We start from the raw sequence: 22182 nt of genomic DNA on the forward strand, positions 1-22182 counted from the left end.
AGCAGGGGCAGAGGTGGAGATTTGGGTGTCATCGGCGTAGAGATGATAGTTGAAGCCGTGGGAGCGAATGAGGTCACCAAGGGAGTGGGTGTAGATAGAGAACAGAAGAGGACCAAGAACTGACCCCTGAGGAACCCCCACAGTAAGGGGATGGGAGGGGGAGGAGGAGCCAGCAAAAAAGACTGAGAATGAACAGCCGGAGAGATAAGAGGAGAACTGGGAGAGGACGGAGTCTGTGAAGCCTAGGTCGGATAGCGGGTTGAGGAGAAGGGGGTGGTCCACAGTGGAGAAGGCGCCAGAGGTCGAGGAGGATTAGGATAGAGTAGGAGCCGTTGGATTTGGCAAGCAGGAGGTCATTGGTGACCTTTGAGAGGGCAGTTTTCGTGGAATGTAGGGGACGGAAGCCAGATTGGAGGGGGTCGAGGAGAGAGTTGGCGTTGAGGAATTCGAGGCAGCGCGTGTAGACGACTCGTTCAAGGAGTTTGGAAAGGAATGGTAGGAGGGGGATGGGGCGATAACTAGAAGGTGAGGTGGGGTCAAGAGAGGGTTTTTTTAGGATCGGGGAGACGTGGGCATGTTTGAAGGCAGAGGGGAAGGAACCAGTGGCGAGTGAGCGGTTGAAGATGGAAGTTAAGGAGGGGAGGAGGGAAGGGGCGAGAGATTTCATGAGATGAGCGGGAATGGGGTCGGAAGCACAGGTGGCCGGAGTAGCACTTGAGAGGAGGGAGGAGAGCTCATCTGAGGATACAGCTGGGAAGGATGGGAGAATAGTGGAGAGTGTTGAGAGCCGGGGGGTTGGAGAAGGGGGACAAGTGACTTTGGGGAGCTCAGACCTGGTGGAGTTAATTTTACTAATGAAGTAGGAAGCCAGATCGTTGGGGGTGAGGGACGGAGTAAGGGGAGGGACAGGGGGCCTGAGAAGGGAGTTAAATGTTGGAAACAGTTGATGGGGATGATGGGCATGGGTGTCCATAAGGGAGGAAAAATAGTTTGGCCTGGCCTTGGACAAGTCACTTCCCTCCTCTGGGCCTCAGTCCCCTCACCTGTAAAATGGGGATTAAGAATGTGAGTTCTTCATGGGACAGGGACTGCATCCAACCTGATTATCTTGTATCTTGCTTAGAACTGGGCCTGGCACATAGTAAGTGTTGAACAAATAGCATTGTTGTTCTTCTTATAATTATTGTTATTATTATTTTTATTGTGACAAATCGATGCAGGAAGCCATCAAAGCAGGCTTCTGTGGTGGTAGCTTTTCACCTTTAATGAAGAATTTGTCCAAATTTGTCGACCAGCAGGGTCTGGACCAAAGATTTGGGGCAAAGGGGGATGTTGGGGGGAAGCGGGGAGGGCGAGAAATGGAGGGAGGGAGTGAAGTCAGTCAATCGTACTTAATAATAATAATAATAATAATAATAATAAAGCACTGTTCTAAGCGCTGGGGAGGTTACAAGGTGATCAGGTTGTCCCACGTAGGGCTCACAATCTTAATCCCCCCATTTGACAGATGAGGTCACTGAGGCCCAGAGAAGTGAAGTGACTTGCCCAAAGTCACACAGATGACAAATGGTGGAGCCAGGATTTGAACCCATGACCTCTGACTTATTGAGCGTTTATTGTGAGCAGAGCACTGTACTAAGCGCTTGGGAGAGTACAGTATAACAATATAACAGACACATTCCCTTCCACAGTGAGTTTACAGTCAAGAAGGAAGGTCTGGGACGCCTAGGAAGCAGATGGTTTTTTCGTGTAAGAAAATGGGAACTTTCTAAGCCTTTTTTAAATGGTATTTGTTAAGCGCTTAATGACAGGCGCTGTTCTAAGCGCCGGGGTCGACGAAAGTTAATCAGATAGGACACAGTGTCTGTCCAACTCTGGGCTCACAATCTAAGTTTTATTATTTTGGTATTTGTTAAGCGCTTACTACGTGTCAAGCACTGTTCTAATAAGCACTGGGGTGGTTACAAGGTTGTCCCCCGTGGGGCTCACAGCGTGGCTCAGTGGAAAGAGCCCGGGCTTTGGAGTCAGAGGTCCTGGGTTCAAATCCCGGCTCCGCCACTTGTCAGCTGGGTGACTTTGGGCAAGTCACTTCACTTCTCTGGGCCTCAGTGACCTCATCTGTCAAATGGGGATGAAGACTGTGAGCCCCCTGTGGGACAACCTGATCACTTTGTAACCTCCCGGGTGCTGAGAACAGTGCTCTGCACATAGTAAGCGCTCAATAAATGTCATCGTTATTATTATTATTAAGTGCTTTGCACATAGTAAACGCTTAACAAATGCCATTATTATTGTCATTATTATTATCCCCACTTTACAGATGAGGTCACTGAGGCACAGAGAAGTTAAGTGGTTTGTCCCCGGTCACAGAGCAGACAAATGGCGGAGCCGGGATTAGAACCCAAGCCCTCTGGATTCCCAAGCCCTGGCTCTTTCCACTCTGCTTCTCTGAGAAGCGGGAATAGGAGGGAGAACAGGGATTGTATCCCCATTTTATGGCGGAGGAAACGGAGGCCCAGAGAAATGAAGAAGTGACTTCCCCAAGGTGCTCCAGGGGGCAAGTGTGAAGCCGCGTGGCTCAGTGGAAAAGAGCCCGGGCTTTGGAGTCAAAGGTCATGGGTTCAAATTCCGGCTCCGCCACTTGTCAGCTGTGTGACTTTGGGCAAGTCACTTCACTTCCCTGGGCCTCAGTTACCTCATCTGTCAAATGGGGATGAAGACTGTGAGCCGCCCGCGGGACAACCTGATCACCTTGTAACCTCCCCAGCGCTTAGAACAGTGCTTTGCACACAGTAAGCACTTAATAAATGCCATCATCAAGTGGCGGGGCTGGAATCGAGAAGCAGCGTGGCTCAGTGGAAAGAGCCCGGGCTTTGGAGTCAGAAGTTATGGGTTCAAATCCCGGCTCCGCCAATTGCCAGCTGTGTGACTTTGGGCAAGTCACTTCACTTCTCTGGGCCTCAGTGACCTCATCTGTCAAATGGGGATGAAGACTGTGAGCCCCCCGCGTGGGACAACCTGATCACCTTGTAACCTCCCCAGCGCTTAGAACAGTGCTGTGCACATAGTAAGCGCCTAATAAATGCCATCATTAAGCTCTTGCAAAGTACAGCTCATTTAGAGACGGTCCCTACCCAACAGCGGACATGGGCCCTGCCCGGCATGGGGCTCGCAGTCTCTATTCCCATTTTCCAGATGAGAGAACCGAGGCCTGGAGAAGTGAAGCGGCTCGCCCAAGGTCCACACAGCTGAAGTGGTGGAGACGTGCGTGAGCTCTAGCCACTAGGCCACCCTGACAGTTAACCAGGCCTCACCCTAAGGGTGGGAGGACTGACAATCCAACTAGTTACCAAGGCCGAACTAGTTTCCAAGGCCTCGCCGAAGGGGTGGGAGAACCAGAGACTCAACTAGTGAATTTGTTAACTTTCTGACAATCAATCAATCAATCAGTCGTATTTATTGAGCGCTTACTGTGTGCAGAGCACTGTACTAAGCACTTGGGAAGTCCAAGTTGACAACATATAGAGACGGTCCCTACCCAACAGTGGGCTCATAGTCTAAAAGGGGGAGACAGAGAACAAAGCCAAACATACTAACAAAATCAATCAATCATATTTATTGAGCGCTTACTGTGTGCAAAGCACCGTACTAAGTGCTTGGGAAGTCCAAGTTGGCAACATATAGAGACAGTCCCTATCCAACAGTGGGCTCACAGTCTAAAAGGGGGAGACAGAGAACAAAGCCAAACATACTAACAAAATCAATCAATCAATCAATCAATCGTATTTATTGAGTGCTTACTGTGTGTAGAGCACTGGACTAAGCGCTTGGGAAGTCCAAGTTGGCAACACATAGAGACAGTCCCTCTCCAACAGTGGGCTCACTGTCTAAAAGGGGGAGACAGAGAACAAAGCCAAACATACTAACAAAATCAATCAATCAATCAATCAATCGTATTTATTGAGCACTTACTGTGTGCAGAGCACTGGACTAAGCGCTTGGGAAGTCCAAGTTGGCAACATATAGAGACGGTCCCTACCCAACAGTGGGCTCACAGTCTAAAAGGGGGAGATGGAGAACAAAACCAAACATACTAACAAAATAAAATAAATAGAATAGATATGTACAAGTAAAATAAATAGAGTAATAAATATGTACAAACATATATACATATATACAGGTGCTGTGGGGAAGGGAAGGAGGTAAGATGGGGGGATGGAGAGGGGACGAGGGGGAGAGGAAGGAAGTGGTTCAGTCTGGGAAGGCCTCCTGGAGGAGGTGAGCGCTCAGTAGGGCCTTGAAGGGTCCAGAAAATGACCGTTTCCACGTCCTTGTTTTTTTTTTTTTGTCTTGCAGATCGTGAAGACCAGTCTATCCTCTGCACGTAAGTTGCCCGACTTCGCCCTCCCCATCTGATCGCGGGTCCCCGGATTTAGGACGATCGAGGCTCAAGGATTGGGCTGACGGGGCGGCCATCAGGGGCCCCCCGAAAACTGTCCAATTAAAGGGAGGAGGAGACGGCGGTTTTAACTGCGTACCACTCCCCAAGCCCTCCCGCCGTTTTTGAAAACCGGGAGAAAACTAGTGACCAGTGAGGCGTGAGGGTTTGGAGGTCGTTCCGGGGGTCAATCAATCAATCAATCAATTGTATTTATTGAGCGCTTACTGTGTGCAGAGCACTGTACTAAGCGCTTGTGGGGGTCTGGGGTTGGGTGGTGGGGGGTGCCAGGCCGAGGGGGCTATCACGTGGGGTACGGCCCACTCCGCCGCTTGTCAGCCGTGCGACTTTGGCCAAGTCACTTCATTTCCCCGCGCCTCAGTTCCCTCATCTGTAAAATGGGGATTAATAATAATAACGATGGCATTTTATTAAGCGCTCACTCCGTGCAAAGCACCGTTCTGAGCGCTGGGGAGGTTACAAGGTGATGTGGTTGTCCCACGGGGTGAGGTAACTGAGGCACGGAGAAGTTAAGTGACTTGCCCAAAGTCACACACAGTGAACCCCACGTGGGACAACTCGATTACCTTGTATCCCCCCCCCCAGCGCTTAGAACAGTGCTCCGCACATAGTAAGCGCTTAACAAATGCCATCGTTATTTACAGCTGGGTCCAGGCCGGGGAGCTGTAACAAGGGGTTTTCTAGACCGTGAGCCCACTGTTGGGGAGGGACCGTCTCTAGATGTTGCCAACTTGGACTTCCCAAGCGCTTAGTACAGTGCTCTGCGCTCAGTAAGCGCTCAATAAATATGATTGAATGAATGAAGGGGTGCCCGGGGGTTGGGTGGGGGGGACCGGGGCCGGGCCGGAGAGCCGAGTGGGATGCCGTGGGGGTCGAGGGGGGCAGGGGGTGGAACTTGGGGTGCCATAAGTTGGGGGGCTGAGGGGCTGTTGAGTACAGTGCCGGGAGGTTTGAGTGAGTTTCGCCCCGAGATCCAGGGCCAGCTTGGGATTCAGCTCTTCCCTACCCCCGGCTCAGTGGAAAGAGCCCGGGCTTTGGAGTCCGAGGTCACGGGTTCAAATTCCGACTCCGCCAATTGCCAGCTGCGAGACTTTGGGCAAGTCACGTCACTTCTCTGGGCCTCAGTGACCTCATCTGTCAAATGGGCCTTCCCAGACTGAGCCCCCTCTTTCCTCTCCCCCTCCTTACCTCCTTCCGTTCCCCACAGCACCTGGATATATGTATAGATGTTCGTACGGATTTATTACTCTATTTATTTATTTTACTTGTACATATTTATTCTACTTATTTTATTTGGTTAATATGTTTGGTTTTGTTGTCTGTTTTAATATGTTTTGTTTTGTTCTCGGTCTCCCCCTTCTAGACTGTGAGCCCACTGTTGGGTAGGGACCGTCTCTATACGTTGCCAACTTGTACTTCCCAAGCGTTTAGTCCAGTGCTCTGCACACAGTAAGCGCTCAGTAAATACGATTGATTGATTGATTGATCACCTTGTAACTTCCGCAGCGCTTAGAACAGTGCTTTGCACATAGTAAGCGCTTAATAAATGCCATCATTATTATTATTGTTCGTTGGCCGGGTGGAGCGTCCGAGAATGCCAGACCCCGGGGTGGCCCTGGGACTCTGGGTTTCTTTTTTTTTAATGGTGTTTGTTAAGTGCTTCTTAATAATAATAATAATAACAATGATGGCATTTATTAAGCGCTTACTATGTGCAAGGCACTGTTCTAAGCGCTGGGGGAGGTTACAAGGTGAGCAGCTTGTCCCAAAGGGGGCTCACAGTCTTAATCCCCATTTTACAGATGAGGGAACCGAAGCCCAGAGAAGTGAAGTTGATTCATTCATTCAGTCGTATTTATTGAGCGCTTACTGTGTGCAGAGCACTGTATGAAGCGCTTGGGAAGTCCAAGTTGGCAACATCTAGAGATGGTCCCTACCCGACAGCGGGCTCACAGTCTAGAAGGGGGAGACAGACAACAAAGCCCGGGCTCTTTCCACTGAGCCCCGTTGCTTCTCATGTTCATTCATTCATTCAGCCGTATTTATTGAACGCTTACTGTGTGCAGAGCACTGTATTAAGTGCTTGGGAAGTCCAAGTTGGCAACATCTAGAGACGGTCCCTACCCGACAGCGGGCTTACAGTTTAGAAGCGGGAGACAGACAACAAAGCCCGGGCTCTTTCCACTGAGCCCCGTTGCTTCTCATGTTCATTCATTCATTCAGTCGTATTTATTGAGCGCTTACTGTGTGCAGAGCACTGTACTGAGCGCTCTGGAAGTACAAGTTGGCAACATAGACGGTCCCTGCGCAATGCCACATACCAGATGAAGATTTGGGGAAGATCCGAGCTAATCGGGTTGGACACGGTCCCTGTCCCTCATGGGGCCTGCAGTCTTCATCCCCATTTGACAGATGAGCTGCGGCGTGGCTCCGTGGAAAGAGTCAGAGGGAGTCTGAGGTCTTGGGTTCAAATCCCGGCTCCGCCACTTGTCAGCTGGGTGACTTTGGGCAAGTCACTTCACTTCTCTGGGCCTCAGTTCCCTCATCTGGAAAATGGGGGTTAAATCTGTGAGCCCCACGTGGGACAACTTGATTACCTTGTATCTACCCCAGCGCTTAGAACAGTGCTTTGCACATAGTAAGCGCCTGATAAATGCCATTATTATTATTATTATTATTATTATTATTATTATTATTCTCTGGGCCTCAGTTCCCTCATCTGGAAAATGGGGATGAAGACTGTGAGCCCCCCGGGGGACAACCTGATCACCTTGTAAACTCCCCAGCGCTTTGAACAGTGCTTTGCACATAGTAAGCGCTTAATAAATGCCATCAAAAAAAAAAATCCTGGCTTAGAGCGCTTGGGAGAGATGATATAACAAAGCTGGTAGATACGTTCCCCGCCCTCAACGAACTGGCAGTCTAGAGGAGGAGACGGGTGCTAATGTAGATCAATCCATCGGTGGTATTTATTGAGCGCTACTTTGGGCAGAGCTCTGTACTGAATCCTGGGGAGAGGGCAATATCACGGTGTTGGTAGACACGCTCCCTGCCCACAATGAGCTGACGTTAATATAGATCGATCCATCAGGGCTATTTGTGGAGCGCCTGCTGCGTGCAGAGCACTGTGATGAGTGCTTGAGGGACTAGAATAATAATAATAATAATAATGATGGCATTTATTAAGCGCTTACTATGTGCAAAGCACTGTTCTAAGCGCTGGGGAGGTTACAGAGTGATCAGGTTGTCCCACGTGGGGCTCACAGTCTTCATCCCCATTTTGCAGGTGAGGTCACTGAGGCACAGAGAAGTGAAGTGACTCGCCCAGAGTCACACAGCTGGCAATTGGCGGAGCCGGGATTTGAACCCATGACCTCTGAGTCCAAAGCCCGGGCTCTTTCCACTGAGCCACGCTGCTTCTCAATATAGAATATAACAGTTCGGGCCTAGGACCCGAGTTCTCATCCCGGCGCTGCCGCTTGGCTGCCGTGAGAGACAAGCTCTGAGAGAGAGAAGCAGCGTGGCTCAGCGGCAAGAGCCCGGGCTTTGGAGTCAGAGGTCATGGGTTCAAATCCCGGCCTCCGCCTGTTGCCAGCTGGGTGACTTTGGGCGAGTCACTTCACTTCTCTGGGCCTCAGTTCCCTCATCTGGAAAATGGGGATTAAGACTGTGAGCCCCACGTGGGACAACCTCTGATCACCTTGTATCCCCCCCAGCGCTTAGGACAGTACTTAGCACATAGTAGTAATAATAATAATAATGATAGAAAGCACTTAACAAATACCATCATTATTATGATTATTAGCTTGTATCCACCCCAGCACTTAGAGCAGTATTTGGCACATAGTAAGCGCGATTAAGACTATGAGCCCCACGTGGGACAACCTGATTACCTTGTATCTCCTCCAGCGCTTAGAACAGTGCTTGGCACTTAGTAAGCGCTTAACAAATCCCATCATCATTATTATTATTATTATTATTATTAGCTTGTATCCCCCCCCAGCAGTACTTGGCACATAGTAAGTGCAGTTAAGACTGTGAGCCCCATGTGGGACAACCTGATTACCTTGTATCTATCCCAGTGCTTAGAACAGTGCTTGGCACATAGTAAGCACTTAACAAATACCATCATTATTATTGTTATTAGCTTGTATCCCCCCCAGTGCTTAGAACAGTACTTGGCACATATTAAGCACTTAACACATACCATCATTATTATTATTATTAGCTTGTATCCCCCCCCCAGCGCTTAGAACAGTACTTGGCACATATTAAGCGCTTAACACATACCATCATTATTATTATTATTAGCTTGTAACCTCCCCAGCGCTTAGAACAGTGCTTTGCATATAGTAAGCACTTAATAAATGCCATTATTATTATTTGGGCAAGTGACTTAACTTCTCTGTGCCTCAGTTCCCTCATCTGTAAAATGGGGATTAAGACTGTGAGCCCCATGTGGGACAACCTGATTACCTTGTATCTCCTCCAGCGCTTAGAACAGTGCTTGGCACGTAGTAAGCACTTAACAAATACCATCATTGTTATTATTATTAGCTTGTATTGCCCCAGCACTTAGAACAGTACTTGGCACATACTAAGCGCTTAACACATGCCATCATTATTATTATTATTAGCTTGTATCCACCCCAGCGCTTAGAACAGTGCTTGGCACGTAGTAAGCACTTAACAAATACCATCACTGTTATTATTATTAGCTTGTATTGCCCCAGCACTTAAAACAGTACTTGGCACATATTAAGCACTTAACACATGCCATCATTATTATTATTATTAGCTTGTATCCACCCCAGCGTTTAGAGCAGTACTTGGCACATAGTAAGCGCTTAACACATACCATTATTATTATTATTATTATTAGATTGTATCCACCCCCAGCGCTTATTAGCTTGTGCGCTTAACACATACCATCATTATTATTATTATTTGCTTGTATCCACCCCAGCGCTTAGAGCGGTACTTGGCACATAGTAAGCGCTTAACACATACCATCATTGTTATTATTATTAGCTTGTATTGCCCCAGCACTTAGAACAGTACTTGGCACATATTAAGCGCTTAACGCATGCCATCGTTATTATTATTATTAGCTTGTATCCACCCCAGCGCTTAGAGCAGTACTTGGCACATAGTAAGCGCTTAACACATACCATTATTATTATTATTATTAGATTGTATCCACCCCAGCACTTATTAGCTTGTGCGCTTAACACATACCATCATCATTATTATTATTATTTGCTTGTCTCCACCCCAGCGCTTAGAGCAGTACTTGGCACCTAGTAAGCGCTTAACACATGCCATTATTATTATTATTAGCTTGTATCCACCCCAGCGCTTATTAGCCTGTGCGCTTCACAAATACCATCATTATTCTGATTATTAGCTTGTATCCCCCCCCAGCGCTTAAGAGCCCTGGCTTTGGAGGTGCGAATCCCGGCTCCACCACATGCCTGCTGTGTGACCTTGGGTAAGTCACTTCACGTCTCTGGGCCTCAGTTCCCTCATCTGTAAAACGGGGATTAAGACTGTGAGCCCCACGTGGGACCACCTCATTACCTTGTTTCCCCTCCCCAGCGCTTAGAGCAGCGCAGAGTAAGCGCTTAACAAATGCCACCATTATTATTATTATTATTATTATTATTATTATTATTATTATTATTATTAGAACAGTGTCCGGCACATAGTAAGTGCTTACCAAATAGCATTTAAAATCAAAACAGCTGGACCAGAGCGGTGGACCCCGGCTGGTAGGGCTGGGTGGTCCCTCGGCTTTGCGGGAGGCGAGAGCCCCAGCACCGCCATCGATCCCCACCGGCCCTCGCACCCCTATCCCGATTTTGGCGAACGGAGCTGGTCATCCTGAGACGGCGGTTAGAAATTCCCGGCCCCGCTGATTTCCCTACCCATCCCAAACCACGGCCCGAGGAATGCGATCTCAGCCGGCTTCCAAGGATGACACAACCGTTACATTCCTGTTCGGTGACCGGCACCCGGTCGCGGAGGCGAGCCCGGGGTGGGCAAGGGACCGGGACAAAAAAAACGGATTCCCAGAGGAAGCGGGAGGCCCGTCGGGAACAATGGACAGGGAAACGGACCCCCTTCCCCATGGAAGATCATTCGTTCAGCGGGATTTATTGAGTGCTTAATAATAGTAATGGTATTTGTTCATTCATTCAGTCGTATTTATTGAGCACTTACTGTGTGCAAAGCGCTGGGGAGGGGAAACAAGGTAATGAGGCTGTCCCACGGGGGGCTCACAGTCTTAATCCCCATTTTACAGATGAGGTCACTGAGGCTCAGAGAAGTGAAGTGACTTACCCAAGGTCACACAGCAGGCATGTGGCGGAGCTGGGATTCGAACCTACGATCTCTGACTCCAAATCAGTCAATCGTGTTTATTGAGCGCTTACTGTGTGCAGAGCACTGTACTAAGCGCTTGGGAAGTACAAGTTGGCAACATATAGAGACGGTCCCTACCCAACAGTGGGCTCACAGTCTAAAATCCAAAGCCCGGGCTCTTAAGCGCTAGGGGGGATACAAGCTAATAATCATAATAATGATTATTATTATTAATCCTACTCCCCCTCTCCATCCGCCCCGCCTTACCTCCTTCCCTTAATAATACTCTTTATTTTACTTGTACATATTTATTCTATTTATTTTATTTTGTTAATATGTTTTGTTCTCTGTCTCCCCCTTCTAGACTTTGAGCCCACTGTTGGGTAGGGGCCGTCTCTATTTGTTGCCAACTTGGACTTCCCGAGAGCTTAGTACAGTGCTCTGCACGCAGTAAGCGCTCAGTAAATACAATTGATTGATTGATTGTGCAGAGCACTGTACTAAGCGCTTGGGAAGTACAAGTTGGCAGCATATAGAGATGGTCCCTACCCGACAGTGGGCTCACAGTCTAGAAGGGGGAGACAGAGAACAAAACAAAACATATTAACAAAATAAAATAAATAGAATAAACACGTACAAATAAAATTTGTTAAGCGCTTACTATGAGCCAAACACTGTTTTAAGCGCTGGCGGGGATACAAGGTGATCAGGTTGTCCCACGGGGGGCTCACAGTCTTAATGCCCATTTTACAGATGAGGCCCAGAGAAGCGAAGTGGCTTGCCCAAAGTCACACAGCTGACAAGTGGCGGAACCGGGATTAGAACCCATGATCTCTGACTCCCAAGCCCGAGCTCTTCCCACTGAGCCAAGCTGCTTCTCTAATAAGAATAATAATAATAACAATGGCATTTATTAAGTGCTTACTATGTGCAAAGCACTGTTCTAAGCGCTGGGGACTTTACAAGGTGATCAGGTTGTCCCACGGGGGGCTCACAGTCTTCATCCCCATTTTCCAGATGAGGGAACTGAGGCCCAGAGAGGCGAAGTGACTCGCCCAAAGTCACCCAGCTGACAAGTGGCGGAGCCGGGATTTGAACCCATGACCTCCGACTCCCAAGCCCGGGCTCTTTCCACTGAGCCACGCTGCTTCCCTAGGAAGCGCTCGACAAATACCGTGAAAAACAGAAGGGGCGGGGGGCGGGAATGAAAGAAGGGAGGTTATTCTTACAAAGTGCCAAGAGCGGGAAATTCCAGACATCCCTGACCCTCTTCCAGATGTTCTCCAGACAAATCGCCTGCCCCGTGGGGAACATGGCCTGGAACGGAGCCTGACTAAGTTTTCCAGCACTTTGGAAAGTTGCGGGGAGGGGAGAGGGGCTTCTGCCCCCCTCAAAATTGGGGCTCCCTCACTCCCAGACCTTCTAGTGGAAGAGTAGAAGTATTATTTTCCTTGTCAAATAATAAATTGTAATAATAACAATAATAAATAAAATAATAAAATAACCTGGGCTTAATAAATGTCATTATAATAATGAAATATATAATAATATAATATATAATATAATAAGATATAATGATAATAATGATAGCATTTATTAAGCTCTTACTGTGTGCAAAGCACTGTTCTCAGCGCTAGGGAGGTAACAAGGTGATCAGGTTGTCCCACGGGGGGCTCACTGTCTTCATCCCCATTTTACAGATGGGGGAACTGAGGCCCAGAGAAATGAAGTGACTTGCCCAAAGTCACACAGTTGGCTGAGCCGGAATTTGAACCCATGTCCTGTGACTCCAAAGCCCGGGCTCTTTCCACTGAGCCACGCTGCTTCTCTAGTAATACCATTTAATAATGGTATTAAGCGCTTACTATGTGCCAAGCACTGTTCTAAGCGCTGGGGAGGTTACAAGGTGATGAGGTTGTCCCACGGGGAGCTCGCCGTCTTCATCCCCATTTTACAGATGAGGGAACTGAGGCCCAGAGAAGTGAAGTCCTTCTAGTCCTTCTAGACTGTGAGCCCACTGTTGGGTAGGGACTGTCTCTATATGTTGCCAACTTGTACTTCCCAAGCGCTTAGTACAGTGCTCTGCGCACAGTAAGTGCTCAATAAATACGATTGATTGAAGTGACTCGCCCGAAGTCACACAGCTCTAGCTATGACTCTCCCGGCTTTGAAAGCCTTATCATTCATTCATTCGTTCGTTCAATCGTATTTATTGAGCGCTTACTGTGTGCAGAGCACTGGACTAAGCGCTTGGGAAGTCCAAATTGGCAACATTCATTCATTCAATTGTATTTATTGAGCGCTTACTGTGTGAAGATCACTGGACTAAGTGCTTGGGAAGTAAAAGTCGGCAACATCTAGAGGCGGTCCCTACCCAACAGCGGGCTCATAGTCTAGAAGGGGGAGACAGACAACAAAACAAAACATATTAACAAAATAAAGTAAATAGAATAAATATGTCCAAGTAAAATATTAGAGTAGTAAATCTGTACAAACATCTATACGTATACCCAGGTGCTGTGGGGAGGGGAAGGAGGTAAGGCGGGGGAGATGGGGAGAGGAAGGAGGGGACTCAGTGCGGGAAGGCCTCCTGGAGGAGGTGAGCTCTCATTTATTCATTCGTTTATTCAGTTGTATTTATTGAGCGCTTACTGTGTGCAGAGCACTGTACTAAGCGCTTGGGAAGTCCAAGTTGGCAAGATAAAGAGACGGCCCCTACCCAACAGCGGGCTCACAGTCTAGAAGGGGGAGACAGACAACAAAACAAAACATATAAACCCAATAAAATAAATAGAATAAATATGTACAAGTCAAATAAATAGAGTAATAAATCTGTACAAACGTATATCCAGGATATACATATGTGTGTATATACATATATACAGGATATGTATATACATTCATTCATTCAATTGTATTTATTGAGCGCTTACCGTGTGCAGAGCACTGGACTAAGCACTTGGGAAGTCCAAGTAGGCAACATCTAGAGACGGTCCCTACCCAACAGCGGGCTCACAGTCTAGAAGGGGGAGACAGACAACAAAGCAAAACATATTAACAAAATCAAATAAGTAGAATAAATATGTACAAATAAAATAGAGTAATAAATACATACAAACATATACATATATACAGCATATATATGTGTATATACATATATTCAGGATATTTATAGAGATATACACATAGAGAAGCAGTGTGGCTCAGTCGAAAGGGTACGGGCATGGGAGTCAGAGGTCATGGGTTTGAGTCCCAGCTCCACCACATGTCTGCCGTGTGACCTTGGGCAAGTCACTTCCCTTCTCTGGGCCTCAGTTCCCTCATCTGGAAAATGGGGATTCATTCATTCATTCATTCATTCAATCAATCGTATTTATTGAGCGCTTACTGTGTGCAGAGCACTGGACTAAGCGCTTGGGAAGTCCAAGTTGGCAGCATATAGAGACGGTCCCTACCCAACAGCGGGCTCACAGTCTAGAAGGGGGAGACAGACAACAAAACAAAACGTATTAACAAAATAAAATAAATAGAATGAACATGTACAAATAAAATAGAGTAATAAATCCATACCAACATATATACAGGATATGTGTATATATACATATATACAGGATATGTATATATATGCATATACAGGATATGCATATACATACATACAGGATATGTATATATATGCATATACAGGACGTATATATATACACATACAGGATATGTATACACATATATACAGGATATATGTACATACATATATACAGGATATATGTATATACATATATACAGGATATATGTATATACATATATACAGGATATGTATATATATATATATACATACAGGATATGTATATATATATACATGCATATATACAGGATATGTATATATATACACACATATATACAGGATATGTATATATATGCATACATATATACAGGATTTGTATATATATGCCTACATATATACAGTATATGTATATATATATACATATATACAGGATATGTGTGTATATATATCCATATATATATATATATATATATACATAGGGAAGCAGTGTGGATCAGTCGAAAGGGCACGGGCATGGGAGTCAGAGGTCATGGGTTCGAGCCCCAGCTCCGCCACAAGTCTGCTGTGTGACCTTGGGCAAGTCACTTAACTTCTCTGCGCCTCAGTTCCCTCATCTGTCAAATGGGGATGAGGACTGTGAGCCCCCCGTGGGACAACCTGATCACCTTGTATCCCCTCAGCGCTTAGAACAGTTCTTTGCACGTAGTAAGGGCTTAACAAATGCCATCGTTATTATTATATATACGGGATTAAAACCGTGAGCCCCCCGTGGGACAACCTGATCACCTTGTATCCCCTCAGCTCTTAGAACAGTGCTTTGCACGTAGTAAGGGCTTAACAAATGCCATCGTTATTATTATATATACGGGATTAAAACCGTGAGCCCCCCGTGGGACAACCTGATCACCTTGTATCCCCTCAGCGCTTAAAACAGTTCTTTGCACATAGTAAGCGCTTAACAAATGCCATGGTTATTATTATATATACGGGATTAAAACCGCGAGCCCCCCGTGGGACAACCTGATTACCCTGTATCTCCCCCAGCGCTTAGTACAGTGCCCGGCACGTAGTAAGCACCTAAGAAACAGCACTGTTATTGTTAGGAGACGGGGAACGATCCGGCTGCAGGAAATGGATCGCATTCTTGGGGCCTGAGGAGGAGTTGAGAAGTGGCCAAATCCCCTATCTGCGAGCCGTCTCTGGCCGTTGGCTCCGCGCCCGACCTGGGCTAACAAAACATGACTTCACCCTCCAGGACGTAGTGGAGGCTTTCGCGGAAGCTTGTCCGTCCGCCAACCGCTGGCGTCGGTCGCTAAAATGGCTTTAGGGAGCCTTTCCCATTTAGTGGGAAACTTTTTTGCCCTTTAACGGTATTTGTCACGCGCTTACTACGTGCCAGGCGCTGTACTGAACGCTGGCCTAGATACAAGCTCGTCGGGTTGGGCACGGTCCCACTGTCTTGCGTGGGGCTCACGCTCCTAATCCCCATTTTGGATGAGGTAACTGAGGCACAGAGAATTGATGTGACCCACCCAGTGGAAATAATAATGATAATAATAATAATGATGGCATTTGTTAAGCGCTTAGTATGTGCAAAGCACTGTTCTAAGCGCTGGGGGGATACAAGGTGATCAGGTTGTCCCACAGGGGGCTCACAGTCTTAGTCCCCATTTTACAGCTGAGGTAACTGAGGCTCAGGGAAGTGAAGTGCTCTTGCACACAGTAAGCGCTCCATAAATACGATTGATTGATTGATTGATTGAAGTGACTTGCCCAGACGTGTGGCGGAGCCGCGATTCGAACCCATGACCTCTGACTCCAAAGCCCGGGCTCTTTCCACCGAGCCACGCTGCTTCTCCGCCTCCCGTTCCTTCATTCAATCGTATTTATTGAGCGCTCACTGTGCGCAGAGCGCTGTACTAAGCGCTGGGGAGGTACAAGTCGGCAACAGATAGGGACGGTCCCTACCCGACAGTGGGCTCCCAGTCGTCGCTTCTCTAAGAGAGGCAAAGCGACTTGCCTGAGGTCACACAGCAGCAGGGTGGCTCAGTAGGAAAGAGCCCGGGCTTTGGAGTCAGAGGTCATGGGTTCAAATCCCGGCTCCACCAATTGTCAGCTGTGTGACTTCGGGCAAGTCACTTCACTTCTCTGGGCCTCAGTTACCTCATCTGGAAAATGGGGATTAAATCTGTTAGCCCCACGAGGGTCAACCTGATCACCTTGTAACCTCCCCAGCGCTTAGAACAGTGCTTTGCACATAGTAAGAGTTTAATAAATGCCATCATTATTATTATAGAGCCAGTAGGAGAATCCAGTTCCCTCTGACCTCCGGGCCCGGGCTCTAACCACTAGACCGCCCTGCTTGTCATTCATTCAGTCGTATTTATTGAGCGCTTACTGTGTGCAGAGCACTGTACTAAGCGCTTGGGAAGTACAAGTTGGCAACATATGGAGACGGTCCCAACCCCAACAGCGGGCTCACAGTCTAGAAGTTCATCCAGCCAGACGGGACTCCCGTGTTTTTGGAAGAGAGAAATCCTTCTTTCCCCCTCTCCGCCTCCCTTTCTTCTTTGGGAAGATAGCCAGAATTCCTTAGTAATAATAATAATAATAATAATGATAGTATTTGTTAAGCGCTTACTATGTGCAATGCACTGTTCTAAGCGCTGGGGAGGTTACAGGGTGAACAGGTTGTCCCACTGGGGGCTCACAGTTTTAATCCCCGTTTGACAGATGAGGGAACTGAGGCACAGAGAAGTGAAGTGACTCCCCCAAAGTCACCCAGCTGACAGTTGGATTTGAACCCATGGCCTCTGACTCCCAAGCCCGGGCTCTTTCCACTGAGCCACGCTGCTTCCCTTAGTAGGAATCGACACGCCGTCCAAACAGTTCAGAAGGGTCGTGGTTTCGGCCTCCCCTCAAACCCAAAAAAAAAGAAAAATCCGTCGCCTGCCGTGCTTATTCTGGGATTTAGGAGGTTGATAACTCTCAGTCTCCCGGCTCCTCTCATCCTCCCTGCCAAGAAAACAGCCCCGAAGTTGATGGGAAGGAGAGGGAGTGGGAGGAAAAGAATGACGTTGAAAGAAAAAGATCTATTTTGGTGTTCGAACAATAAGAACTGGAATGAAAATGGATTTTTTCGGGGGGGAAATTAAAATACTTGTGGGGCCGGGGGGCGGGGGAGGCGGCGGCGCGTTCTCTAAATATGGTTATAGGCGCCCGTGTTTGCTCCGAGTATGGTGAGGGGCTCCATTCATTCATTCAATCATATTTATTGAGCGCTTACTGTGTGCAGAGCACTGTACTAAGCGCTTGGGAAGTCCAAGTCGGCAACAGAGACGGTTCCTACCCAACAACGGGCTCACAGTCTAGAAGGGGGAGACGGACAACAAAACGTGTAGGCAGGTGTCAAAATCGCCAGAACAAATAGAATTAAAGCTCTAGGCACATCATTGACAAAATAAAAAGATGATTAATAACGTGTTTCCGTTAAGGGTTGGAGACATTTGGTAAATAATTGAGATTGGTGCCAGTTTTTGTCAAGTTAATAAAATTGTTCCTGATAATAGAGGTGGCCCTTGAAGGACTTCAGTTCCTCAGTAGTGAAATGGGGCTAGGCCGAGTTTTATTGCTAGTGCAAATGTTATGAGGGTTGGAGAAATTTGGGAAATAATTGAGATTGGTGCCGGTTTTTGTCAAGTTAATAAAATTATTCCTGATAATAGAGGTGACCCTTAAAGGACTTCAGGTCCTCAGTAGTGAAATGGTGCTAGGCCGAGTTTTATTGCTAGTGCAAATGTTATGATTACGGATGGTACTATATTGTTAATTTGTATGAGGGTTCAATGTCCTGTCAATCAGCTCCATTCATTCATTCAGTCATATTTATTGAGCGCTTACTGTGTGCAGAGCACTGTACTAAGCGCTTGGGAAGTCCAGGTTGGCAACAGATAGAGACGGTCCCTACGCAATAGCAGGCTCACAGTCTAGAAGGGGGAGACAGAGAGACGGACAACAAAACAAAACATGTGGACAGGTGTCAAAATCGCCAGAACAAATAGAATTAAAGCTCTAGGCACATCATTGACAAAATAAAAAGATGATTAATAGGATTAATAATGTGTTTATGTTAAGGGTTGGAGAAATTTGGTAAATAATTGAGATTGGTGCCAGTTTTTGTCGAGTTCATAAAATTATTCTGGATAATAGAGGTGACCCTTGAAGGACTTCAGGTCCTCAGTAATGAAATGGTGCTAGGCCGAGTTTTATTGCTAGTGCAAATGTTATGATTATGGATGGTACTATATTGTTAATTTGTATGAGGGTTCAATGTCCTGTCAATCAGCTCTATTCATTCATTCATTCATTTAATTGTATTTATTGAGCGCTTACTACAGTGCTCTGCACAAAGCACAGAGCACAGAGCACCGAGTTTTATTGCTAGTGCAAATGTTATGAGGGTTGGAGAAATTTTCTAAATAATTGAGATTGGTGCCAGTTTTTGTCAAGGTAATAAAATTATTCCTGATAATAGAGGTGACCCTTGAAGGACTTCAGGTCCTCAGTAGTGAAATGGTGCTAGGCCGAGTTTTATTGCTAGTGCAAATGTTATGATTACGGATGGTACTATATTGTTAACTTGTATGAGGGTTCAGTGTCATGTCAATCAGGTCCATTCATTCATTCATTCAGTCATATTTATTGAGCGCTTACTGTGTGCAGAGCACTGTACTAAGCGCTTGGGAAGTACAAGTTGGCAACAAATATAGACGGTCCCTACCCAACAACGGGCTCACAGTCTAAAAGGGAGACACAGAGAACAAAAAAAACGTATTCACAAAATAAAATAAATAGAATATGCACAAATAAAATAAATAAATAGAGTAATAAATTCGTACAAATATATATACGTATATGCAGGTGCTGTGGGGAGGGGAAGGAGGTAAGGCGGTGGGGATGAAGAGGGGGAGAGGAAGGAGGGGTCTCCAGAGAGGACTTGGGTCGATGCTGCTTCCCTCGGTTCTGTAACTGCTGCTAATAATAATAATTATAATATTGATAATAATAAATAAATAAATGAATAATATAATAATAATGGCATTTATTAAGCACTTACTATGTGCAAAGCACTGTTCTAAGCACTGGGGAGGTTACAAGGTGGCCAGGTTGTCCCATGGGGGGCTCCCAGTCTTAATCCTCATTTTTACAGATGAGGTAACTGAGGCCCAGAGAAGTGAAGTGACTTGCCCAAAGTCCCCCAGCGGACAATTGTCGGAGCTGAGATTTGAACCCACGACCTCTGACTCCAAAGCTCGTGCTCTTTCCATTGAGCCACACTGCTTCTCTAATACAATGTAATCATAATTAAGAATAATAACCATAATAGTTGTGCTATTTGGTAAGTGCTCACGATGCTCAGCTTTTAGACTGTGAGCCCACTGTTGGGTAGGGACTGTCTCTATATGTTGCCAACTTGTACTTCCCAAGCGCTTAGTACAGTGCTCCGCACACAGTAAGCGCTCAATAAATACGATTGATTGATGTGCGCTCTGCGGTGAATCCAAGGAAATCCGATTGGACACGGTCCCCGTCCCGCGTGGGGCTCCCCGTCTCAACCCCCGTTTTACAGCTGAGGAAACTGAGGTCCAGCGGGGCGAAGGGGCCGGATCAGGCGAGGGGCGGAGCCGGGATTAGAACCCAGGCCCGGGCTCTAACCATTAGGCCACACTGACGGGGAGGGGGTGTCCGTTGAGGACGCTTTCCTTTCCGCCTTTTGATCAGGGAAACGTCTTCTGTGTCTGTTCGCTCAGGGGCGAGTCGGGCGCCGGGAAGACGGAAAACACCAAGAAGGTGATCCAGTACCTCGCTCACGTCGCCTCCTCCCACAAAGGAAGAAAGGACCACAATATTCCCGTAAGTCCTTTCGGGAACCCCGAAGCGCGGCCCGAGCTCGGAAAACCCGTCAGGGGCCGGCATTTACTGAGCGCTTTCTGTGGGCAGAGCACTGTACTGAGCGCTAGGGAGAGTCCGGCGTAACACAGTAGAAATGTCACCTACCCGTGACCCGTGAGTCTAGAGGACCGGCCGCGGATGACGGAGCGGGTCGGACTGGCGCCGTGGGGGCGGGCGGAGGGGCGACAGTCATTGTTTGCTATTTATTGAGCGCTTACTGTGTGCAGAGCACTGTACTAAGCGCTTACCTGACTCACGGGCGGGTGGCCCTGCGCGAGAGCACTAACACTTGCGTTTGTCTGTTTGCAACAACCAGCCCGAACTGCTTAAACCGGTGAAACACCAGGCAAGTTTTCCGGTTTCCTCTTCCCCGCTCGTGGCCGGACACACGCAACCGCACACGTACACGTGCACACGCAACCGCACACGCTCCCTCGCCCCCCCCTAACTCCACCACAGAATGAATGAATGAATGCCTGTCCCTCCCTCGGCACCCAGGAGTGTGCTTGTGGGTGTAACCATTGCCATGGACGTATCAATCGATGGTATTTATTGAACGCCCGCTGGTTGCAGACCACTGGACTAAGCGCCTGGGAGAGACCCCAGGACGCCCCGTTTGAATGCCACTCGTCAAGGCAGAGCGGCTCATTCATTCAGTCGTATTTATTGAGCGCTTACTGTGTGCAGAGCACTGTACTAAGCGCTTGGGAAGTACAAGTCGGCAACATATAATAATAGTAATAATGATGGTATTTGTTAAGCGCTTACTATGTGCAGAGCGCTGTTCTAAGCAGTGGGGGGGATTCAAGGTGATCAGGTTGTCCCACGTGGGGCTCACAGTCTTAATCCCCATTTTACAGGTGAGGTAACTGAGGCACAGAGAAGTTACGTGACTTGCCCAAAGTCGCACATCTAGAGACGGTCTGTAGTCTAGAAGGGGGAGACAGACCAAAAAAAAACCCCAAAACATGTAATAATGATAATAATAATGATGGCATTTATTAAGCGCTTACTATGTGCAAAGCACGGTTCTAAGCACTGGGGAGGTTACAGGGTGATCAGGTTGTCCCACGGGCGGCTCACAGTCTTCATCCCCATTTGACAGATGAGGGAACTGAGGCACAGAGAAGTGAAGTGACTTGCCCAAAGTCATACATCTAGAGGCGGTCTGTAGTCTAGAAGGGGGAGACAGACCAAAAAAACCCCCAAAACATGTAATAATAATAATAATGATGGCATTTATTAAGCGCTTACTATGTGCAAAGCACGGTTCTAAGCACTGGGGAGGTTACAGGGTGATCAGGTTGTCCCACGGGGGGCTCACAGTCTTCATCCCCATTTGACAGATGAGGGAACTGAGGCACAGAGAAGTGAAGTGACTTGCCCAAAGTCACACATCTAGAGACGGTCCTTAGTCTAGAAGGGGGAGACAGACCAAAAAAAGCCCCCAAAACATGTAATAATAATAATAATGGCATTTATTAAGCGCTTACTATGTGCAAAGCACGGTTCTAAGCACTGGGGAGGTTACAGGGTGATCAGGTTGTCCCACGGGGGGGCTCACAGTCTTCATCCCCATTTGACAGATGAGGGAACTGAGGCACAGAGAAGTGAAGTGACTTGCCCAAAGTCAAAGATCTAGAGGCGGTCTGTAGTCTAGAAGGGGGAGACAGACCAAAAAAACCCCCAAAACATGTAATAATAATAATAATGATGGCATTTATTAAGCACTTACTATGTGCAAAGCACTGTTCTAAGGGCTGGGGAGGTTACAGGGTGATCAGGTTGTCCCACGGGCGGCTCACAGTCTTCATCCCCATTTGACAGATGAGGGAACTGAGGCACAGAG

General features: G+C 47.3%; 1 protein-coding gene across 4 annotated transcripts in view; it reads left to right on the forward strand.

Annotated features, from left to right (window-relative positions):
* MYH10 (myosin heavy chain 10) overlaps nucleotides 1-22182 on the forward strand; it is a 190592-nt gene that overhangs the window by 44387 nt on the left and 124023 nt on the right. For 2 of the 4 annotated variants that reach the window (XM_038749864.1, XM_038749866.1), the window contains exons 4-6: nucleotides 4357-4384; nucleotides 20192-20294; nucleotides 20650-20679. In XM_038749864.1, the coding sequence (XP_038605792.1) occupies nucleotides 4357-4384; nucleotides 20192-20294; nucleotides 20650-20679 (161 nt within the window). The remainder of the gene's footprint in view (nucleotides 1-4356; nucleotides 4385-20191; nucleotides 20295-20649; nucleotides 20680-22182) is intronic. The other 2 variants (XM_038749865.1, XM_038749867.1) reach the window with 1 other exon arrangement.

The sequence above is a fragment of the Tachyglossus aculeatus genome, chromosome 8 (genome assembly GCF_015852505.1).
Source record: "Tachyglossus aculeatus isolate mTacAcu1 chromosome 8, mTacAcu1.pri, whole genome shotgun sequence".
NCBI classification, from domain to species: domain Eukaryota; kingdom Metazoa; phylum Chordata; class Mammalia; order Monotremata; family Tachyglossidae; genus Tachyglossus; species Tachyglossus aculeatus.